This window comes from Chenopodium album, chromosome 14 (genome assembly GCF_948465745.1).
Source record: "Chenopodium album chromosome 14, dcCheAlbu1.1, whole genome shotgun sequence".
Lineage (NCBI taxonomy): Eukaryota > Viridiplantae > Streptophyta > Magnoliopsida > Caryophyllales > Amaranthaceae > Chenopodium > Chenopodium album.
In genome coordinates this window covers 50,757,361-50,780,588 of record NC_137847.1, presented here as the reverse complement: position 1 = coordinate 50,780,588, position 23,228 = coordinate 50,757,361, and the positions used below count along the sequence as shown (strand labels likewise).

General features: G+C 33.5%; 2 protein-coding genes and 1 long non-coding RNA gene across 3 annotated transcripts; all 3 read left to right on the top strand.

Moving 5' to 3' along the window:
- The first annotated feature begins 3,911 nt into the window (after positions 1–3,911).
- LOC145579494 (uncharacterized) lies at positions 3,912–4,697 on the top strand. The gene is made up of 2 exons (XR_014099156.1): positions 3,912–4,083; positions 4,199–4,697. It is a non-coding gene; the product is annotated as an uncharacterized LOC145579494 (long non-coding RNA).
- Positions 4,698–9,885: 5,188 nt separating this feature from the next.
- On the top strand, positions 9,886–14,837 carry LOC145579493 (E3 ubiquitin-protein ligase CSU1-like). Its single transcript, XM_081636739.1, has 2 exons — positions 9,886–10,266; positions 13,998–14,837. The coding sequence occupies exons 1-2, from the start codon at positions 10,028–10,030 to the stop codon at positions 14,671–14,673; spliced, it is 915 nt and encodes a 304-aa protein (XP_081492865.1). The 5' UTR covers positions 9,886–10,027; the 3' UTR covers positions 14,674–14,837.
- Positions 14,838–17,186: 2,349 nt separating this feature from the next.
- On the top strand, positions 17,187–22,736 carry LOC145577449 (protein PLANT CADMIUM RESISTANCE 12-like). Its single transcript, XM_081634885.1, has 5 exons — positions 17,187–18,396; positions 18,581–18,644; positions 20,391–20,555; positions 21,489–21,554; positions 21,894–22,736. Exons 1-5 carry the CDS (start codon positions 18,137–18,139, stop codon positions 22,086–22,088), a joined length of 750 nt encoding a protein of 249 aa, XP_081491011.1. The 5' UTR covers positions 17,187–18,136; the 3' UTR covers positions 22,089–22,736.
- The last annotated feature ends 492 nt before the right edge of the window (positions 22,737–23,228 follow it).

Here is a 23,228-nt window from a genome sequence, read left to right as displayed (position 1 = left end):
TTCCGGCATTGACTAACACTTCCAGGCGTTGACTTACTTCTTTTCCTACTTGTAGCCCACAGTTACGTTTTTTCCCTCCTTTTTTTTGTTTGGCTCCCTTATTTCCCCTCTATAAATATTCTAGGGCAAGCCTCCCCAATTCACTCCATCAAAAATTAGACCAAATTTTCACCCAAAGCAGATCAAAGAAAAGGTAAATTAGGGTTCTTCTTCCATTTCTTCAATAAATGAAGTGATTAATTCACCACTGCAAGGGTTCATTATTCATCTCACTTCTATGATTCATATGTGGTTAATTATGTTTGTTTTATGTCAATTTTTGGTGATAAACCTAACAATTTATACGCAAATTGAGCAAATGAAGAACATACCCGGGTTTGTACTTCACTAAGTAATTGGGAAACGTTGGTTTGCGTCCGAGCGTCGTCTTCCTTTGTCCTTTAGCCATTGAAAACAGTAAAAAAAATGAGTTTGTTTGATTGTCTACAAAAAAACCCCAAATTTTTTTGGGCGAATTTCGAGTATAGAACTGATTAATTAACACTTACCTCATTTTATTGTTGACGGATTAATGGCGAACTAAGAGAGAGAGAGAGAAACCCAATTTGATGTGATAGTGATGCAGAGCATTCATGGAGGAAAGGAGAGAGAGAATAGAGAGGAAATTCTTTGGAGGGAAAATAAGGTTAATACGGGGAACAAATAAAAAGGGGAGTGCAATTATCAAAACAAGTGGCAGCAAGTAGGAAAAGAAGTGAGACAACGCCTGAAAGTGTTAGTCAATGCCGGAACGGAAGGAGGGCCCAGGTTTCATTCAACAAAAAAAGTGATCGTGGTGGTTTTTTTAACAAAAAATGCTTTAAAAGCTTTTTTCTTGTAAAATGAGGCATTTAAAAGATTTTTTCTCATAAATTTTCCTTCTATAAAAGACTTTTTAGTAGGCTTGTTCACGGATCGGATATCCGATTCGAAAGGATATCCGATCTGAATGTGATTTCGGATCGGATATCCGAAGACTCGGATATCAAAAATTGATATCCAAATCCGATTTGAAAAATTCGGATATCCGATATTCGGATATCCAAAATTTTCAGATCGGATGCTTCGGATATCCATTATCCAATATTAAGTAAAATTGTTATGATTACTTTCTAAATTTCACTAATTTTACCCTTTTTTTATCGCTAAGTTGTACAAAATATTTTAACAAAAATAGTAGTCCTTTTGCAATTAATATTATCATCAAATATATTAAGAATATTACAATAAGTTAATAGTACAGGTTAGTTTTATATGAAAAATTTAAAAATTATATTATTTTAGGCTTTATATTTCGGATATCTTTCGAATATCGGATATCCGAAATTCTGAAAATTAATATCCAAATCCGCATCCAATATCCGCTTTTTCGGATCGGATATCCGATCCGAAATGAAAACTCGGATCGGATATCCAAAAATTCGGATCGGTTGCGGATCGGATTATCGGATTTTCGGATTCTCGGATAGTTTTGTACAGGCCTACTTTTTAGGTCCATATATATATATATAAAGCGCTTAGAATACACTTGTAGAATCCGCCACTTGATAATTGATCCAACTCCATTTGTTGGGCTAATTTTACGACGATTCGAAATTCTCGATCTGGGCCCGTTTAATAACTTCGGCAATTAAATTGGACAAATGGTATATAGAGCCCAATACTTTATTTGGCAAATTAGCATTCTACATGTTCACAAGCTTAATAGTCTACGAAATTCTTATTAATCTAACCATTACTTTTTCCTTTTTCTTGTGTTTACTTTCTCGTTTAAAACAAAGATTATTAAAGTGGAAAAGATGATTGAGATAGCATAAGGGTGATGAGTTGGAATAGGACAAAATAGAAATATAGAGTCGAATGAAATTAAACTGAATGGAATTAAAAACAACACGGCTTAATTTCACACCACCAAACATTTTGTATTAGCCTTTTGCTATGAATCATTTCTAGCTTAATTATATTTATTTTATTTTAATCTTATATAATGTTGTTAGTAATATGTTTCTATATTATACGTAGTATAATAACAAAAACTTTAGAAATTAAGATTCAAGTAAGGTTTTCATTCACTCTTCTCCTTTTTTCTCTTGTCTACCATCTTTTTTCTTCTGATCTCAATTGTAAATTTTTGTAGGGGCTTTTCACCGGTGGTTTTATCGGTGGTAAGCCCCAAAAAAAACTTTTTAATTGCTTTTAATAAATGGATCTCATCTTTATGATGAGGTTTATTCAATCAGGCTTATTTTTTTTGTTTGTTCGTGTGCTAAAGATTGAAGATTTAGGGTTTCATTGTCTCCGAAAGTATCTAGAAGGCCATATGAGTTTTTTCACCCAAACAACTACTCATCCGCGGATATCAAGCCAAATTAGTGCTAACTCACAGATTGTATTGCTTCAGATGAAGTTTTTTTATTAAGGTGTCGTTGATCAAATCTGCGATCTAACTAGTTCTAAGGTGATTTGTATTTGTATTGGAATTTTAGATTTCCTAGGAATTGTTTGTAAGTGTCGTTTGACTATCTTTCATTAATGAAATCCTTTTTCTTCTCGCAAAGAAAAAAAAAAAACCTAACAAGTAAGGAATGTATCATAATACATTAATACTCTTGAATATTTCTTTTATTACTCCCTCCGTTTTTAAATACTTGCTCCACTTTTTTTTCGGCCGTTTTTAGATACTTGCTTCATTTCTTTATTTGGAAAGCTTTTTATAATTTTTTATTCTTTCACCTACCCCACTACCTCCTTATTTTATTAATTTCTCCAATTTGTCCTAAAACTCCGTGCATGGAGAAATGGAGCAAGTATTTAAAAACGGAGGGAGTAGTTGTAAAGAAGACATTGGCTAAACTAAGGGCCTATTTACTTCAGCTTAATTTCAATTCAACTCCAATCAGTTCAGTTCATTTCAGTTCATCTCCAATCAGTTCAGTTCAATAAATGTGAACAGGCCCTAAATAATCAGACATAATTTAAACTTTATCAAATATCCTAATACTTAATTTCAAAGAAAAAAAAATTAACATTCGATCAGCTTGCAATTAATCATTATTATATATTTTTGATAAAGTTGAATCTTCAAATCTGTGTTGAAGTAATGAAGACTACGTAACGAAATCTTGAGTTATAAGCTCATCTCTCGTTTCCAAATAATAGATCGATTGGAGTTTAGTGCAAGGCATGAAAAGGACCCATAGTCCTGTATTATATGCATAATTCATTAACTCGTGTATTTTACATTAATGGAAAGTTACATAAGGTGGGTTGTCCTTATTGATAGATAAAACTATTAATTAGACTTCTAATCAAACATTAATTTGGACTTTTAGTATAATTAGTTCCACATGTAGAAGTTCCAACATCCTACCCATTCAAGAAAGTAGAACAATAATATATGTTCACCCTCCACAATAAACTAATACTTCCTCTGTGGCTTCTATTGTTGGACAATGGTCCCATCTCCATACAACATCGTTCACAGTTGATTTATTTAAAAGGATAAGAGGCTATTTATCACTTTTATTTTATTTTTCGTCTTTACGTAATTGCACATGAATTGAAAATTTATATAATTAAGACAATGATGCGAATTTAATGGGACATTTATTTTTAATTTATAAGGTAATCTTAGTGAAACAGATGAAGTATTAATTAGTCAAAAGAAAGATATATAGTGGAATTGGTACTAAAAATAATTCCATGGGATACCCTTTGAATCCACCTGAAGAATCATATCATATGGTTTATATTTATTTACATTAAAAGGAAATGACAATAGCCACAACTTCTCCTAGTTGTCACTAGAATAAGCAATAGTAGAAATAATACGTAGTATATAAAAAATATCTTACATCAAATCTTCAAAATCCCACCACAAACTTTAGCCAGACAATTTATTTACATAAACAAACTTCAACTTGTCAAAACCATACTTTTTTGCACCTTAAAAAAGCCTTCTATAAATAAAAAGAAATCATTGCAATTCCTTGTTTGGAGAAATAAAATTATTTTTTTAAGAAAAAATGAGGGTGAAGAGAAAATGTGAGTTATGTAGCAATATTGCTACAATATTTTGTGAATCAGATCAAGCAAATTTATGCTATGAATGTGATTCCAAAGTTCATAGTGCTAATTTTCTTGTTTCTAAACATTGTAGGACTCTTCTTTGCCATATTTGTCAATCTCCTACACTATGGTCGGGGTCCGGCCCCAAGTTTGGACCTACTATCTCCGTTTGTCCAACATGTCTCGGTGCCAAAAATGATGCACGGCACCATAATAACAATAATAATGCTAGAGATTTAAACACGGGTGTCGGCCGTGTAGTGGCCGATGAGGATCTTGATGAGGACGACGATGATGATGAGGAGGAGGAGGATGACAACGATGATGATGACGACGACGATGGGGATGACGGGTTTGAAGATGGTGATGAACATGAAGATGATGAAGAAAATCAAGTTGTCCCATGGTCATATTCAGTGTCACATCCACGGTAAAATGGAAAATAAAGTGTATAGAGTTGAGTTAGGTGAGAATTATATATGTAATGTGTTATTTTCTTGTCTACAATAATCTACTTACTTTCACTATTGGTCAATATAGTTGAATAACCCTCTTTTGTATGTGTTTTATATACTAATGTTTTTGTTTAATTTCCCCTGTTTCTTCTTTTATACTTGGTATTTTTGAATGCTTCTTCATTTAATTTCAATGAACTTTATCAATAATCAGCTTATCTATTTTTACGACAGATTAAATTAAAATTATTTATAAACTATCAACTAAACCAAATAGATTAATTAATTAAAATATACTAATAATTGAGGATGGATTATTTTGTCTAAGACTCTCCCCTCAAAGAAAAGGGACGTGTGGTGGGTCTTTTATTACAAAAAAAAAGATTTAAACTTGAGGGTCTTATATTTGGATTTATAATACTAAAGGCCATATACTTATGATCATTGATTTGGTAATGACACTGGCTATATCATTCTACTTTGTTTGTGTGGTTTGATTGTTTATCGATTGGGTAAATTTATTACCAATATCTTTTAGGGTTTTCTCTTGGCTCGAATATCAAGGAGCCTATTAAGATATATATAGACCTACAATATACCGTACAAAAGATGAATTTCTCTATAAAATAAAAATAACACGATAAAAATGTAGAGAATTCAAAGGTTCTTTGAACTTAAATTAACTAATTAATCTAGTGGTCCAAACTCAATTATAATCATATCATTTTGTATATTACATTAAATTTACAAGTATATGCTAAAGTATGGTCGTCATCCTAAAAGTGAATGATTGTCGGTAAGAAATTGTAATATTACTACTTGAATTTGGACTTTTTTAGTTAATCTTACGTACGGAGTAATATTAATTAAATTATATGTTGAACTACTAGATCGAGTTTTCTCCACTTTAACAATTTCACGTTCTTCTTAAGCCAGAAATTTAGTTTCAATTTCAACTAAAATTTATTTTACTGGGATAAAATGTCCACATTCCAATAAATGGCTAAGGAAAATTCAACGTACTTGCTTCATGTTGCTGATCAATCAATGTACGAAAGCAGCAACTTTCACTTTGCCAGTCCCATGAATCACTTAATAAGGAACTAAGTTATTTAAACAACGCGTCATGCAAGTAAACCGGATATTAGGCTCTATATTTTATTTGACACGTCTAGTGTCAATTAGGTTATGTTTGGTTTAATAACATCATTATCCATATTCTAGGTTACTCTCTTATCTTTATCCACTAAATTATATTAGTAGACTCCCTAAAAAAAATATAAAATTAAATAAAATAATACACTACTAGAATTTTCAAAAAAAATTTGTTATTAGGAGTGTATTCCATTTTCATTCACTTAATTTTTATTTATCTAATCTAATTTTAGTAATAAATTGGAATAGGATAATCTTTATTAGGAGTGTATCCATATTGATTTATGGTTTTTGAAATCATTTTATCTAAAATTAAATTAATTTATACTCTATACTTTTTTCGTTTCTATTGACTAACACTCTTAAAATGGAAATGTCATATTATTTGACTATACTATATTTAATATGCTTTTGGTAGACAAATTCTTTAAAATACTTACATAATTTGTATGTGGAGACAAAATTTAAGGGTAATAAACAAATACAATTTATATCTCTTCTCCATAAGTATTGTGCCAAAAGTCATGAGACAAGTAAATAGAAACAGAGGAATATTACTCAACCTCGTATAACAATGACTTTTTAGTTCATTCCATTAGAGGAATCCACCCCAATTTTTACTCTAAATGACAATAATAAGTAAGTAGTGTTCACTATACTTTTAGACCTCATGAGATTAAAAAGTACCAATAATCTTATTGGTTTTCTAGACTTTATTTTTTCTGTACAATTATTGTATCGAGATTAAAAGTAACAACAAATACTTGTTACCGTATTATTATTAGTAATGACAAATTATTGATTAAGACAACCTTCATTCAATCACTACTTTATCTTCAAAATCTTATGATATAAGGTCCAACTATGTTATTTGATTTTTCTCCATAATAAACCCCAGTTAATCCTTGACAGATAAAGCCTAATCCTTCTAGTTTACTTTACTTTGAAGCCATGTTAAAGTAACAAGTTTCGCAAAAAACGAGTAAAATGATGAATTAGCTCCGACAAGTTTTGATTCAAAATGATAATCTTTATTAAAATATCGAACGTTTCGGCGATATTCACACTAGAATTTATGTGTTTATTGTTTGCGAAACGTATAGAAAGCAAGAAATCAAAGACAAAAATAAAATTTAGAGTAAGATATACGATTATTAAAGAAATGAAAGATTGGCATAAAAATAATTGGTTGTCCTATGAAATTATGAGCATGGGATTGTTATAAAAACTTGGGTTCCCAACATATTCACATGCCGACCATGTACTTTCAGTTTACCAAAGTAGTGCAACTTGATTTATGGGTGTTTTGCTAGCTTCTCGATCAAGATGCTTTATTAGGTTGATTTATTTCTTTTTTGTTTGAATAATTAATTTAGTTACTCCATAGTTTTATTTTTATTCAATTCATGTTAGTCCATTTGTAAATTAAAGTTTGTCTTGGAACATTGTTTGTAGAGGAAGGCATTGCCGTATTGGATTGCCCATTGACTGTTTACATCCACATAATCTATTGGTAGAACTGTAAAAGAGTGTGGGTCGATAATTCTTCTTCTTGCACAAGTTATTAAAGTTGGATTCAGATGGAGAATATACATGTTAAAAGTATGAAACTGTAAACTATATAGGGTTGTTAGAACTTTTTCCATGTCCGAAACCTAGCGTATATATCTTGAACAATAAGATAAAAATGAATTGCAAACTTAGACTTATGTTTTGATTGAATTCGAGATGGGATAGAAGTGTGAAGAATTGAACCTACCACTTGCTTATGATAGCTATGGAACGAACGAAAGTCACACAATCATATGTACGAACTAATGTAAAAAGGCAAAATGAGAGCTTTAATCACAAACACATAAAACTCCAACCACACCTTATTACAAGTATGTACCTTTCATTCTATAGGCATAAAACTTGGGGCTACATACATAAACACTCATCTACAACGAATAACTTGAGTAAGACCTCCAAAATCATCAAAGCAAAAGGGCCCATATTGACATTAATAATGGAAATGGTATGTATTTCCAACCATGAGATGGATATATGAAACGACTAAGATTGATGTAACATTATGCAATATTATCCATTGCATCTTGCATGTCATCAAATATCAAGGCATAGGACAATTTGGACGATTCAAATGAGGTCAATTTCATGGTGGCTTCAAACTTGGAACACACTTAGGTTTTTTTATTTTTTATTTTATTTATTTATTTATTTTCGGAGGAGGTTACAGTATCACGGTTCACAAGGTATGTTATACTTGATTTTTCATAAAGTTGGTTTTATGTGGTAGGCTCGTTAGCTATATGGGCGTGTTCAACATCGGCTTTTAGTGGTTTGATTGGGTCAAATTATTATGTAATAGAAATTTTTTAGTGTTTGCTAATGTAGTGGTAGGACTGCAGAAGTAGTGTTTAGTGATTGGAGTAGAATTTGTGAAAAAAAAATAATATTATTAGCGATTTAGAAGATTGAAGGTAGTTGTTGGAATTTTTATACTACTATATATATATTTTAGAATTTTATAGACAAAAACTAGTCAACAATAATTTTATCAAACACTCATACTCAATTATCTATTTTCATAGATAACACTCGTTCACATCTACTCATAATAGCTACACGTATGTATTTATGTATCAATAAAATGACAATATAGAGATGATATAGTAGATTTGTAGCTATCAATTATGTGTTGGAAGCTTATTTCTAATGAAACCCATCAAGTGGCCCAAGCCCAAACGGCAATCAACCAACTTTTTTTGTCAAAACATTGGGCTAAGTTGGGACATTAAATCCTTCATTTTATGAAAGCTTGTTATCATGAAGGGTTTATCCCACATGATTTAAACGGGTCTTGAATATTTGTAGACCTGGCAATCGGGTTATTCGGGTCGGGTCAATTCAGGTCGAATCAAGTTTGGGTCAGAAAATGTTCGAGTCGGGTTCGAGTCGGGTTTTGGGTCAAATTCGGGTCAATTTTGGGTCGGGTCCATTTTTAGCATTAATTTTCGGGTCAGGTCAATTCGAGTCGGGTCTATTCGGGTCAAGTTTGTGTCGGGTTACCAAAATAAATTCACTTGAAAAAATAGTTGGAAAAATAAAGTAAAGTTAAAAAAATATTAAAAAATCGTGAGTACCTATTAGTTAGGAAAGAAAGAAGCCCTAAATTAAGTAATTCACCATTTCACCTTATTCACTTTAGAATTCGGGTCAATTTGAGACAGGTCGATTCGGGTCAATTAATTCGGGTTTCGGGTCATTTCGAGTCAGGTCAATTTCGGGTCGGGTCACTTCGAGTTATCGGGTCATGTTTGGGTCAACTCCCTTTCAGGTCGGGTTGCGTTAGTTCGGGTTCTGGTCATTTTCGGGTCAATGGTTTCGAGTCAACTTTCGGATTACGGGTCGGGTCAATCGGGTCGGGTTAGGATTGCCAGGTTGAAATATTTCTTTGATTTGAAAAACGGATAATCTCATAATCCTTCTTCAACGATTTATTATAGGTCGAAGTATGAACTCCATTCGTCCTAAATACTTTTTACAGGATTATTTACACAAAATTTATGCATGTGAAAATATAGTGTAAGATAAATGGTGCAAGTAATTTTGGACTTCTCAAATACGAGTAGTACAAAAGTGGTTAAGTAGATTAGGACAACCCAAATTGGCATGTGAAGTATATTGAGATAGATATAATTACACAAATTATAATCTGGTTATCAAAATCTTCACTTTCAAATTATGTCAAACAATAGTGGGCTTGGTTAGTATTTCTATACCAAAGCCAACACTTTTTTTTTTTTTTTTTTTTTTTGATCCGTCTTAAGTTAAGGATTATTTTCAAACACATCTATTACAAATATTTTAAAATACATTGTAAGTTGTAGGATAACATTCGATCAAATTTGCAATTCCTTTTGATATACAATCGGGTGAGGTTGTTTTTGCTCATTTAATACTTTTTTTAAAAAGATAAGTTTCATATACACACGGGTGGGGTGTTGTAGGATGTATTAATGGTAATTTTTGGTTAAAATTTTTTACCCAATTTCTTATACTAGGGCAAAAAAATAGGGATATACGGAGCATTATACAAGTATTTAAACTTTCCTTAAAAAAAATACATGTATTTAAATACACCTATATTTTTAAACAGTGAAAATAAGGAAGTCATCTTCACAGTTCTAGGGTTCCAAATCCAATTTCCCCAAATTCAATTCCCTCCTTCTTTCGATCTCTCTTCAATCAAACCCTGCAATTCTAAGCAGTAGTTAGGGTTTTTTGTCCGAAATCGAAGCTAAAAGATGCCTCAAAGACACTCGAAGAACAACAACGATCTCGCGTTTTTCACCTACGATGAGAAGCGAAAGCTAGGGTATGGTACCCAGAAAGAGAGATTAGGGAAAGACTCCATTAAACCTTTCGACGCTTGTTGTCTCTGCTTGAAGCTTGTTATTGAGCCTTTGTGTTGCCCTAAAGGTCATGTATTTTGTAAAGAGTGTATCCTCGAATGCTTGCTTTCCCAGAAGAAGGACATTCAAAGGTAATTTCTCAATTTCCTTTTTCTTGTAGTTTTTATTGATTGTTAATTTGAAATTTCTGTGCTAATTTGTTGTTTTGTATAGTATGATGATGTAATTTTTAAGTTTGATTTAGTTTAGTAGTGTATTGTTGATTTGGGGATCTGGATTGAGTGTTGCAAAAGGTGGAATTCATTGTGTTATAAAGTACTCCGTAGAATGTTTAGCTTGATGGAATTAGGGCTTACCCGGACAGCGGGTCGTGGCGTTTGTGGCTGAGGGTAGTATTGCTGTCCTTGTCCTCCATTGGTGATTATAGTATTTGTAACTCGGCGTAGTAAATTTGGATTGTACTTTTGTTGGATAATTCTCCATGTGTTTTTTCAAGATATCAACTTTTCATTATCTTTACTGATACATAGTCAAATATATGAATGTTCATACAAGCTGATTGATAATCTGAAAGTTAATTATGGAATGAAGGAATTATGAGGCAATGAGGTGTGTTATGAAAATTCTCGTTTTCTTCTTTTCTATTGCTCTATTCCCATAGAGATGAAGTCAACTATGTGAACCACTTATGTTTATGGATGTGACGTAGTTTTACACTGGTTATCACAGATAACTATATGTGGACGAATTTTGCAACAATCAAACAAAAGATAAAATCATGTGAGGTCATACATTGTAGAAATTAGTAAAAGATCTATGCACCAATTAAAGATACGTAGGAGGTTAGGCCTCACTGATTGGGTCTGTCTTGGGCATTTAGACAATATTTTGCTGTTTATGGAACATCTTTATAAGGCAAATTAGGGGCTTTCCGTATCACAGTCTTCGTTAACTATATTGTATGTTAGGTGACTAAATTTTGACACTGAAATGTTGTCTTGAGAGTATAGAACCAATGTATAAAAAAGCTCATGGTGCACCAGGGTGTTTCCGAGTTCCCTTTGCCTAAGGCGCGCCTTGTTGAAGTGAGGCGCATATAATTAATAATAACAATGAAAAAACTGTTGTGCGTTTTGGGGGTGCATCTAGTGCACCTTAGTGCGCCTCATCAAAATCGTTTTGCCTAGACCACTAAAATTGCATGACCTCTAAGGCCTCGCACCTTAGATGTGCTTTTTCAAACATTGTATAGAACTAGTGTAGTATATGTACAATACTTCCTTTTTTAAAGTATGCTATTAAGTTTTCATCTGAAATTAGAAATTATTCCATGGAAAATTAGATACAATTTTTGGAGCTTTTTAAGAGATATTAGGGGTTTGTTAAGAGTTTTGTGTTTAAAGAAATTGGAGGTTTAATTTAAAGGACACAAATCATATCATATTAAGGCAAGAGCCTTGTCCACTATGTCCAGATAAAAGGAATAGATGAAAGAGGAGGGTTGAGTAATGACGCATAGAGGAAGTCTTTTCTTGTGAAAGAGCCACCTACCCTTAATGTAATTTGGAACTTGTTAGTCCAAATCTTTTGTCTCACTTATATGTATCATTGCTTGTACCATTCACTCCCATTAGTACATATCATAAATAAATGATGATGTGGACCAATGAGAATGAGTGGCAAAAGTGATATTACATATAGGTACGATTAATTATGTAGACTCATTTTTAAGGGGGTTGGTGGTGCCATATGCTCCTTTGCCAAAATAAAAAAATAAATAAAAGAAAGATAGCTTAATTGCTAATTGTTTGGCACTCCAATGCATATACTCTACTAGCATTTTAACTCTTCTTCGGTGGTCATCTATCATGGAAGCTTTTGGCACCTATGTGAAGACCATTCCTTCATCTAGATTTTAGATCCAGATTGAGGATGGATTGTGATTGCCACATTGGTCTGCTCGCTAGTATCATTGCTGAGTGATTCTGCTATAAATGATAAAAAAAATTATAGCAATTGAACCTGAACCACATATTGTCGTCTCGGACGAATCATAATAAACCACGTTCACTTGTCAAGATGCGTGGTCCATATCCATTTGCTATTACGATTATTGTAGAAGGGAGTTATCGGACATGTAATATAGAGGATTATAATGCTCGTCTATGAAATTGTTTATGTGTTTGACCTTGATACAACCACTATGAATGGTACCAGTGTTTGAAAAAGCGCGCCTAGTCGCTGAGGCGCAAGGCAAAATGGGGTAAACTCTTAACTTGGTCTGGGCAAGGCATTTTTGGTTAGGCGCACGAGGCTCACCAAAAGCGCACTAGGCGCACATGAGGCTCATTTGAAGCAAGTTTCTGCCAATTATTTTTAACTGATTGTACAGTGCGCCTCACTTCAAAGAGGCGTGCCTTAGGCGTACCTAGGCACTGCATAACCCTTCTCGCCTCTGCGCGCCTTAAGCTTTTTTGTACATTGAATGGTACCATTGGATTTTTTGATGTATTGGCAGAATGGCATGTTTAGGAGAAAGTTATAGGCGTTACCTGATATAAAGAAAAGAAATTAGTCTGATTATGAAAAAAAGGGTGATAGTTAGAAAGATTACTCGGATTAAGAAAAAAGGTGAAAGAGAAGATCAACGGGGAATGGGTAAAAGGTTAAGGATTATTTTTCATTTACGCTAAAGGGAGAGGATTTATCTATATAGCAATATATATTAATATATTATTGAAAGTAAATTATGTGAACAATTAAGTGGTATATTTTGCAATGATGTATGCCCCTGGGTTGGGGTAACTTTACATTTAAGATAGCATAGTGGTGGGTAGACTGATGACTGAGATGCGCCAAATGCGTTCTAAGTTGGTTTGGTTCAAAGCAAGTCTTGATCATTCCAATCTTTATTGCTCTCTACAGTCTAATGTCCAAAAAAAAAAAATTGAAATTTTGTGTATCTGTTGGCATTTGTTTGGCTCATCACTGGGTAGTTAATTGGTCATCGCAATGTTGGTTGGCCCTTAAAAAAACAAAAGATTTTGCATTATGACTACATTATTTATTAAGGATAGATATTGAAGATTGTGGTTAGTACATTCAGTTGAAATAGGCAACTGAAAGTGTTTGGAGCGTACACCACAGCTTCTATTAGCTTGTCTGTTATTTTTTATTTCGCTATTGGATTCACAGATGCTTCTCTTACCTTACCGAATCAGGGCATGGGCTTCCTGTTTCTCTTGTTAAGTGGGTAGAAAAAGGATGTGATTATATCCTGAATGCTAGGGTTTTTTCAAGGTAGCTGTATTTGTGTGAAAGATGAGGATTTAATACTCCGTACTTATTTATTAAAACATGTCATTGATTTTACAAGCTTGAGCTCCATTTTGACTTGTCCATTTGCTTTTACAGTATCCCCCTTGGATCCAGCATGATCTTTTAAGCACATCATTTGTTTCTATATTCCATCAGCCATAATAATACGGACATGAATTGTGTTTCTTGCACATCTTATTTTCCCGTGGCAAGCTCTAATTATTTATCTCCTTGACATCAGTCACTTGATCATATATCCCTTGCAGATAGAATATAAACTTAATCTTGCTTTATGTTCAATTGCTAGGAGATGTGGTAGGTGGTCCTTTTATGCTTTTTAAGGTTTATCCCTTTTTCTATGGATAATGAATTTTAGTCTATAGTATTATTGACCTTATTTTTTGACATTCTGAAGGAACTTCTAGTTTCATAAGAAAGTTTCTTGAACACATCTGTCTTTTTCCTTTCTCTATCAACTACATTATTAGATATGTCTTATCAACTACATTATTAGATATGTTAATATCATCAATTGTGATCGCAGAAAGCTAGCTGCACATGCTGCACAGAAGAAGCAAGAGGTTGGAGAGCAAGAGGAGAAATTGATGCTTCAAAAGGCCCGAGAACTTGAGGCATTTGATCAGCAAAATCACGGGGCTGTGCCCCATCACAGTGATAAAAATTATTCTCGTGATAAGAATGGTTTCCATGGTGCAAATAGTGTAAAGGCTACTTCTTTTGAAGAGGAAGCCTTGAGAACAATGAAAGCTTTCTGGCTTCCTTCTGCTACTCCAGAAGCAGTGGCTAAAGTAGAGGCTCCTTCCACTAGCACAACTTGTCCAGAGGGAAACGAGAAGCTAAAGCTGAAATCCCTTTTCCCCATATATTTCACAGAAGAAAAGGTTGAGGAGTACAAATCAACGGCTTATGACAAAAAACATATTTGTCCAAGCTGCAAGGTTACAATGACCAATGCAATGTCACTTGTGGCTCTTAGCTCTTGCGGTCATGTATTCTGCAAGAAATGCGCAGATAAGTTTATGGTCGTTGACAAGGTTTGTCTAGTTTGCAATAAGCCATGTAAAGAGAAGAATCTAGTAAATTTGAAGAAGGGAGGTACAGGATTTTCTGGTCATGATGAGAATTTGGAAGCAAAAGATTTCAAGCATTTGGGAAGCGGTTCAGGTTTAGGGCTAGTAAGGCCTGCCCAGAAGGTTTAAGTTCGGATTTTACATGTATGTAGTTGCAGGAAACAATGCCTTTCAACTGCAGTTTCTGAATGGCCGTATAGCAATTTTCTTTTTCTGAGCTTTTGTAACTGTATTAAGATCTTTTGTTTTTCTTTTAATCTTTTAATGTTATGTGGCAAGTCATATACGGAGTATGTGTTGTTTTCAGATACTTAAAAGGCAAGGATTTCTGGATCCCACCCGTAGGATGACAGGAAGCATTGTGTAATTGTGTTTTTATTGCACTACGTACGAAGTCATGAAACTCTTAAGTCGGGGTTGATTACTTACAACTCACCAACATCTAGGCTATAACTCGTATAGTCGTTATACCAGGGGTGAAGCATTATAGAAACCCAACTCCCCCATGGCCCCAAGTTTTCCACAACCTAGCATAAAAGCTCAAGTGTCCAACGTTAGAAAAAAGGAATCAAGTCTAGCTTTGCCCCTGCGGCCTTGTCCCCCTGTATTGCACAATGAAACTTAGGCAACAAACGAACAAATCCAACCTTCAACATCAACAACACAAAGACAATGCTGAATAGATTAGCTTTTGAGTCATAGTCAAATTTGGGAAGCAGAATGCCTGTAAATGCTGTAATGATCAGATTGATTACTACCTTCTTCAAATTCTAATTTCTTCCTAATTATTTTATCACCTTAAATATTAATCACAGCAAGTGCTAATTTCTGTTTCATTTTCTTTTCTTTTCCCAACTATTGTAAGCTGTGCTAGCTTAAAAATAAGTGTTATGTGCAGAGTTGTATTTCCCTTAGGTAGTATGTAATTTATACTCCCTCCGTTCTTAAATACTTGCCCCACTTTTTTTTTTCGGCCGTTTTTAAAACTTGTTCCATTATTTGAAAAGATTTTACAATATTTGATTTATTTATCTCATCTATTGAGATCTCATCTAGTGAACCCAACATAAATCATATTTTTATTAAATTCACTGTTCTCTAATTCTTTTAACTACTTTTGTTTTTTATAATTTTTTATTTTTTCACCTACCCCACTACCTTCATATTTTATTACTTTTCACCAATTTCTCCTAAAACTCCTCGCATGGAGAAATGGAGCAAATGTTTAAAAACGAAGAGCGTATAAACTAAGTCAAAATATAAGAACATTTTTGTATTTATATATCAAGTACTCCGCACAAAATACGAAGTATAATAAGAAAAAAAAGTTTATTTTAATTTATACTAAACAAAAAGTCTAAACGAATAATGTAGTTTGAGACGAATGAATTATGGTAGCTTTTTGCCAATTTGTGGCAACTTTTGGTATTTTTGGGTAATTTTAAACTAGATACATTTTATGGTAATTTTAGTGGAATAAGTTTTATAATCGGAATATAAATTACTTTCACTCCGTGAGATTTGATTTTTACTCTTTAAAGAGAGTAATTTTATCAATAAAACATAGGTATTTATTTTTGATAAAATATACGTAGTAGATGATTTTTGAAGTTATATAGGGTAACTTTTTTGTATATTGGGATGACTTTTATTTTATTTCGTGCAAATTTTAATCATTTTAAGGCAACTTTATCCTATCTCATAAAAAATTTCTAACAAATTGTCAATAACTCAAAAGTAATTTAGAAGAAGATTGTTTGATAATTATGCTTTCCTTTTTTTTTTTTTTTTTTTTTTTTTTTATGACAACAGCCTCGCCTTTTATTCAAAGGATATATTTATACACTTATAAATTACTATTTTTGAGTGTTTATCAGAGTGAATCACTCACTAATAAGTAATAACATTATACACCCAAGCTTGAGGCTCCTCCATACAAATGGTTGTACGCCTTATACCTCATGGTTATACAATAAAACAATTTTTTACCCATATGAACGTAAGGTCTAGACCAAATATAAATACAAAGATAAATTTAAATTAATTTACGATTTCTAAATTAGGAAAATTGAAATAGGATGGCGATTTCAATCAATTTACACTCGTAAATCATATACTTAATTAAAGTCATCCCTATAAATTATAAAATGAAGGCAAAACCGCAAAATAAATTCTTGCACAGATTCTTTTACATGAATGGGACTTCATTAAAAAAAGGACGGTGGAATGGAGTATAATTGACCTCAAGAGAATCTCCTTTGGACACTAAATATACCTTTAAATAGCATTAAAACCACAAATCCATATTATTGTGTAATAATTATGTTAGGTAACCAAGTTGTCATCTAGGTTATGCTTATCTTCAAATTCCCACCCAAAAAAGTAGACCAAGTAATATTATGCGTATCATCACATCTTGCCAAAGCCAAAGCAAGCAAAAACAGCAGCCACCAAACTATTTGACCCCACATAAAATCCCTCGTTATTAAAAGCAAGTTTAGCCGCATCATCATTTTGAGTCTTAAGAATTATGCTTAAGAATTTTCTCGGAATTTTAAAATTCTTAAGAATTGAGATTAGGATCCACCTCACTTTTATTTTTATTACCCTTTTTTTTTAACACTTTTCTACATATAATATATCATATATTTGAGTCTTAGGGCTAAAGTGATAAATTTGTGCAAGTTTTAGTGAGTATTAACAAGAATTTAATGACATCATTTTCAATAGGAACCACAAAAAATGATGTCACATCCAAGCCTTAAGGCTAAACTTTGCTCTTAAATTCAAACTAACCACCCTGAAATTATTTCCTAACCGAAAAAATTTATTGAAAAAAAAAAAAAATACAAGCCCCCAAAAAAATTGTTTAATGACAGCTCAAAAACAACTAGCAATTGTTGCAATTTGGTTATCCACTTCAATTATCCACAAAATTCATTGAATTTATTTATTGTATTATTCATCACCCTTTTTCTGGGTGCCTCAAAAGGTTTTCAACTTGCGTTGAATTTGTTCAAAGTTGCAAGATTTTTTTGTCTGCAAGCTATAAATTGGGGTGATCTTGGTTGCTAAACTATTTGGGTTTTTGTTGGGCATAAACCTTTTTTTTTTCTGGGTATCTGAAAAAGTTTTCAACTTTGCATTCAAATTTTGTACCAAGGGGGTGCAAATTTGTGTGTAATTGAAGAAAGTTCTGGTGAAATTGGTTGTTGAAACAGTTGGGTTTTTATTGGGCGTAATACTCTTTAAGTTTGCATTCAAATTTGCAAATTTGTGTAATTTTTGAAGAAATCTCTGTTGATTTTTTGCTGATATAGTAATATTTTTTTGGGCAAAACCTAAAATTTTCTGGGTGCCTGGATAAGTTGTAATTTTGCATTTGAATTTTGAATTGGAGGGGTGCAAAATTTGCGTTCGTTTGAAGAAATTTCTGGTAATTTTGGTTGCTGAAATAGTTGAATATTTGTTGGGCATAATCTAATTGTTTCTGGGTACCTTTAAACGTCTGAAACTTGCATTTAAACTTTGTCCAAAGGTGCAAAGTTGTGTTTTTTGCTGAAATAGTTGGGTGCTTTTTCTGAGTTCATCAATGGTGGATTTGGGGAAGGAGGAGAAGGTGGGAGGTGGGTGTGAGAAGGAGGAAGAAGAGAGGTTAATTGAAGGGGTTGCAGTTTTAGATTTTGATATGTTGTGTTCAACGGTTGCTATGCAAAGCCAAGGGAAATGGAGGTTATTTGAAAATGAAGAAGAAGGTGAAGATGTTGGAGGAGGTGGTGGGGTTTTGAGGATGTGGGAAGGTGAAGTTCTTGATTGTTTCGACGATCATCGAATTGCCATTGAAACTCTCTGGTAATTTAGTCTTTTCTGCTGTTTGATTAGTTGAATGGTTCAGTTTCATATGTATATATTTTAAGAAATAAAAATCATGTATATAAAAATTAGCTTAGTTAAAATTTGGATCAATTATGGGTTTAATAGGGCTTAAATCCTTATGTTTTAATTAGGTTATAATTTCTTTTTTTTGTTTGTGTAGTTGTCCATGCTACAGATTTGGGAAGAACATGAGGCGTGCTGGTCTAGGCCCTTGTTTCCTTCAGGTGAAGTTCTCATAATTATGTGAAGTTTGCTTCTTATTCCAATCTTTTGATGACTGTAAATTTAAGTTTGATTATGATAGTTATGCTTTAGAATGAAGTATGCCTTTTGGGATTGTAAATGCTCCGAAAACAGGTCGTAGTGTAGGATGACAAACATGGCATCTTTGTTGTGAGACTAGACACAGGTTTTTCTGGTTTGTTTATGTATGAAGTAACCTGTGTTGTTTGCAAAGGAATGCAAGTTAAGGGATTCTGTTATTTTCTTGCTTCGAATCAATGATGTTGTTTTGGCGAAACGCCAAAAGCTATGGGCATTCTTCAATTAAATTAGTCTCTGCTGCTGTGCTTTTTTGCAATTAATTATATTTATCACATCTGTTTGTATAGTTATATTAAAGGTTTCTGTGGAAGATGTTCTTTTTTTTTTTCACTAGGGGCAGGGTGCGTATATCATGTCCTTCTGCTTCCTACAATTTAACTGAATTGTCATCAAATGGAACTTATTTTTATCTAGGATTAAGGCTTTTCAACCATTGAAGAGTTTCAAATGAGATTGAATGAGAGCCTAATTATGGAACTGGGATGCCTGATGTAGTTAAGGGCTTAAGGCTATTAATGATCAAAGTATTTATGAACTTAAAAAAAAAAAAGAATTCCTTGATTTGGAGCGATCTCTAACTTCCTAGTAGGTCTTACCTTATTTGCTAGAATGTGGAACTGTTTGTCACAGTTTGTTCTAGTTAATTTAGATCCTGAATAAGGACTGATGACTCATTATAGACTTCCATAGAGGAAGGTCATCAATTATCATCCACAATTGTCCCTTACTTCTAGTCTGACGAAAAGGTTTGAACACTGAAGCCAAGCTTAACAAGAACAGGCATAACATGAAGAATATATCTCTAGATAAAATGTAAACCTCATGAGCCATACTGGTCTGCCCAACGAAACTACGTATAACACCTTTTATCCCTAGCGGCAATAAGGCTATAAGCCAGTAGGGTTGGAATAAATGAGTTTTAGGAGACAGACTAAGCTATCGATAACTATAATGAGTTGCGAAGAAGAAATTCTCACGACCAGGAGAAAAAACAACTTTGTTTAAGTCTAAATATGTACTTTTGAACTGGTGGTGGCCTTTAAACCCAATGCTTATCAAGAGTAGATAAAATCCCTGATCTTTTGAACTGTGATCTTAGTGTTCTGTTAATGGCAACTATGAATAGGCTTTCTCTATTGTGCTTCTACTTAATGCAGTATTTCCTGATTGCTGTTAAGAAAACAAAGTATTTTGACCAAACACCGAACATTCTGCATAATTGGAATTTGGTTGTCTAGAATGTCTACCTCTTTCATAACAGCCATTTTATTAATTAGATAATAGGATTGAATCCATATGAGGTTGGCCTTTGCCCTTTGATGCTTTTTGCTGGTCTCTAGGTAGATGCTGAGTGTGTTTATAGAACATAGCAATTTGCTTAGAACTTGGATGAATAAGGCGTTACTCTATATACACTTCATTGTTTGTAGAAATCTTTAATCCAAATTTGAGGTTGTTTTAACCTATTCATAATGTGATCAGGGGATTATGTTGTATGATAGATTCTGAGTTTAAAAGTGGCTACCGTGCCTTTGTAAAGAATGCTTTTATCTTCCAATAAGGCAATAAATCTTATAAACTTCGCTGCTCCTAATTTCTTGCATTGTAAGTTTGTTCTGAAGTAGAAAATTGTTGTGGTACTGCAGGGAGCTCTCTGTTTCATTCTAGCCATGTCAGTAGTTCTCAGCTGTGTTGCCTTCATAGTAACCAGGAGACGCTGTTTCTTGTATTTGACTATCGCATTTACCATGTCCGTGGGAACATACTTGGGCTTCTTCCGCACGCAGATAAGAAAGAAGTTTAATATTAGGGTGAGTATCTCTGTATTTGTTTTGTTTGCAATAATGGTTTTTACCTTGGCCTTACCATGCTTCCCTTAAGGATGGTTCTTTCCATCAATCCCTTAAATGTCTTTTACGAGTATCATGTTATTTAATTGGGAGCTTGTTCCACTGTCCCAAAATTTTCCCAATTGATTATTGATTTTTTATTTTTTTTTACCTTGTAAGTTTCTTTATTCATTGTTCTTGTTATCATTTTCTGATGATGTTCTTGATGCATTAGTGGGATTTTTAAAAACCAATTATTCTCATTAGCTTCTATTGTGTGCTATGTTCGCTTGACACGTATGCTTGGATCTTGTCTTATTGTCAGTTTGCCATTACTAAACTAAAATGATTCGCAAGTTAAATCGACTATAGATCCCTTTTACCTTTTTCTAATCTTCCCAGTTCATGTGAGGCATGGAGATTTATCTTATTCAGTTTGGCTCTGAGTTTCTGACCACCCGACATCAATCACAAATTGTTTGACACGAAACAATAGTGGAAACTTGAGTGCTTATTAAATTATAACCTTCAGCTAAAACCTAGTTTAGCAAGTAAATATCCAGGTGAGAGGTTTGCGGAACATTATTACATACAGAAACAAATCTTTTGCCTGCCTCACATAGCCTGTAACATCCATAACGTATTTGGATTCTATTTACAATTAGGCGGGGATTGCTTCTCTGAATCGACGTCTTGTCCTTTTGTGGTTATGTCATAAATGTGATGCAGCTACAAATCTTCTCATAGCTAAATTTGATTTCTGATTTTGGTTTTGGGTGTGTATATTAAACTTACATCATAAATGAATGTATCGAATATTCCTTGATCAATTCTTGTTCTTAATTTTATATCTGTGCCTGTATTTTATTTGTCAGCGTAGCTATACTGATTCTTCAAAATTGCTTCCAACTGTAGGGTAGCGACAATTCAGTGGATGATTGTGTTTACCATCTGATTTGCCCTTGCTGCACCTTATGTCAGGTATGCCTCTGCATATTTTGGTTGCCAAATTCTATGTTTACAACTTTGCTCTAGAATAGAGAAGTAAAAGAAAATGCAATTGATTCAAAATAGTTTTGTACTTTTGTTGAAAGCCTTAGTGCTATCATTACTCATTTCTTTGGACCCCAACTCGCATTTTTAATTTGGCTCAACTAGTCTATTCACTCTATTGATCTTACTGACTTGAAATTATAATATCGTGTAAGAAACAATATGTCGAAACTTGGAAGATACTCTTTTGGACCCCTGAAAAATGAATAAAATCTGGATCCCCGTTCCCAATTTGGTTTGACAGTCTATTCATGAATTTTAATGCAGGAATCTAGAACGTTGGAGATGAACAATGTTCAAGGAGGCACTTGGCATGGACGGGGCGACACAATATGTATAGGAACTGTCGGTGAAGGTAGAAAAGCATTTGTTGAGCTACATCCCCCGCCAATAGTTTCAGCAGAGTTTCACGAAACCAGTGCATCACCAAGGGATGAAGAAGATTTGCACAATCAATGTTGAGCTGAAAATTCTGGCACAAACCATTTGTAATGCATGCCTTACAAGAAGGCTTGATTTGTGGATTCTCATCTGCTATTTGGAGAAAAATCCCTTAAAGTCAACTTGGGATTTGGGAGATGTGTTTTGGATTGCAGCGTGCACAAGAACAAGATCGTGGCGAAGCTACCTTGTCCGAGGAGAGAATGTGTCTGCAGATTTAAGAAACGTAAACCTGATCCAGAAATCTTGGATCAGGTAGAAAAGGATGGCTTAGGGTTGTTTGTTCCTAGCCTCAATTGAAAAATGCTGCTTCATCAGGTTAGCATTTAACCAAAAAAAAAAATAAACTCAGGTTGTGTGCTTTGGTTGCATTTGTTAAGTTAGCCGCTGTACTGAGGATTACCGCAGTAACCGGAGATGGGAGTGTATTATGTGCTTTATGGGTGGTTACTTTATTGTGCAGCCCCATAGTCCACGAGGTGTTGTAAATTCACTTGACCATGCGTTATATTATTTGTATGGTTGCGAACCTTGTACATACTGTTCTTGCTGCACCAGAAGGTCTAGAACAGTACTACTTGTTGCGTTATTCTGTGGTCATCCATAGCTTATTCTCATGTTGACATTCCGTTTATTGATCGGTGGTAATAAATGGTAGCATTGAAATTACACATCGAAATTGGTACACGGCTCATTACTTGATCTGAGATCAGCGTAAATCCATTGAATCACGAATATAGACAAGGAGAATTGATGAATATCATCTTTGTAAATGTCCACAAATTATACTGAGTAAAAAGTTGTTTGAAAACAAATATTGATACAAATCTAACATAGATTTTCACAATACTGTATTTTTATCATGTTAAGAACGTTATGGAATGCAAACAACACTTTAACAGAAATGAATAGTCCTTAGAAAAGGGGAATGGAAAAGACGCTTAATGCATTGGTAAAGGACCAAAGGATGGTCTAATTGTTCATTAATTAATTAATTTGGAAACGAAAAAAAAAGAAATATCAATCGGTGATGCCCCTTGGAAAAAGATGTTTGGATTAATGAATACGAGTATTCCATATACAGAGCATTATTAGGGGAGGAATGAGTTATTTTAATTTTGAGTAATGTTATATGTAGCCCCGAGGGCTATATATAAGCAT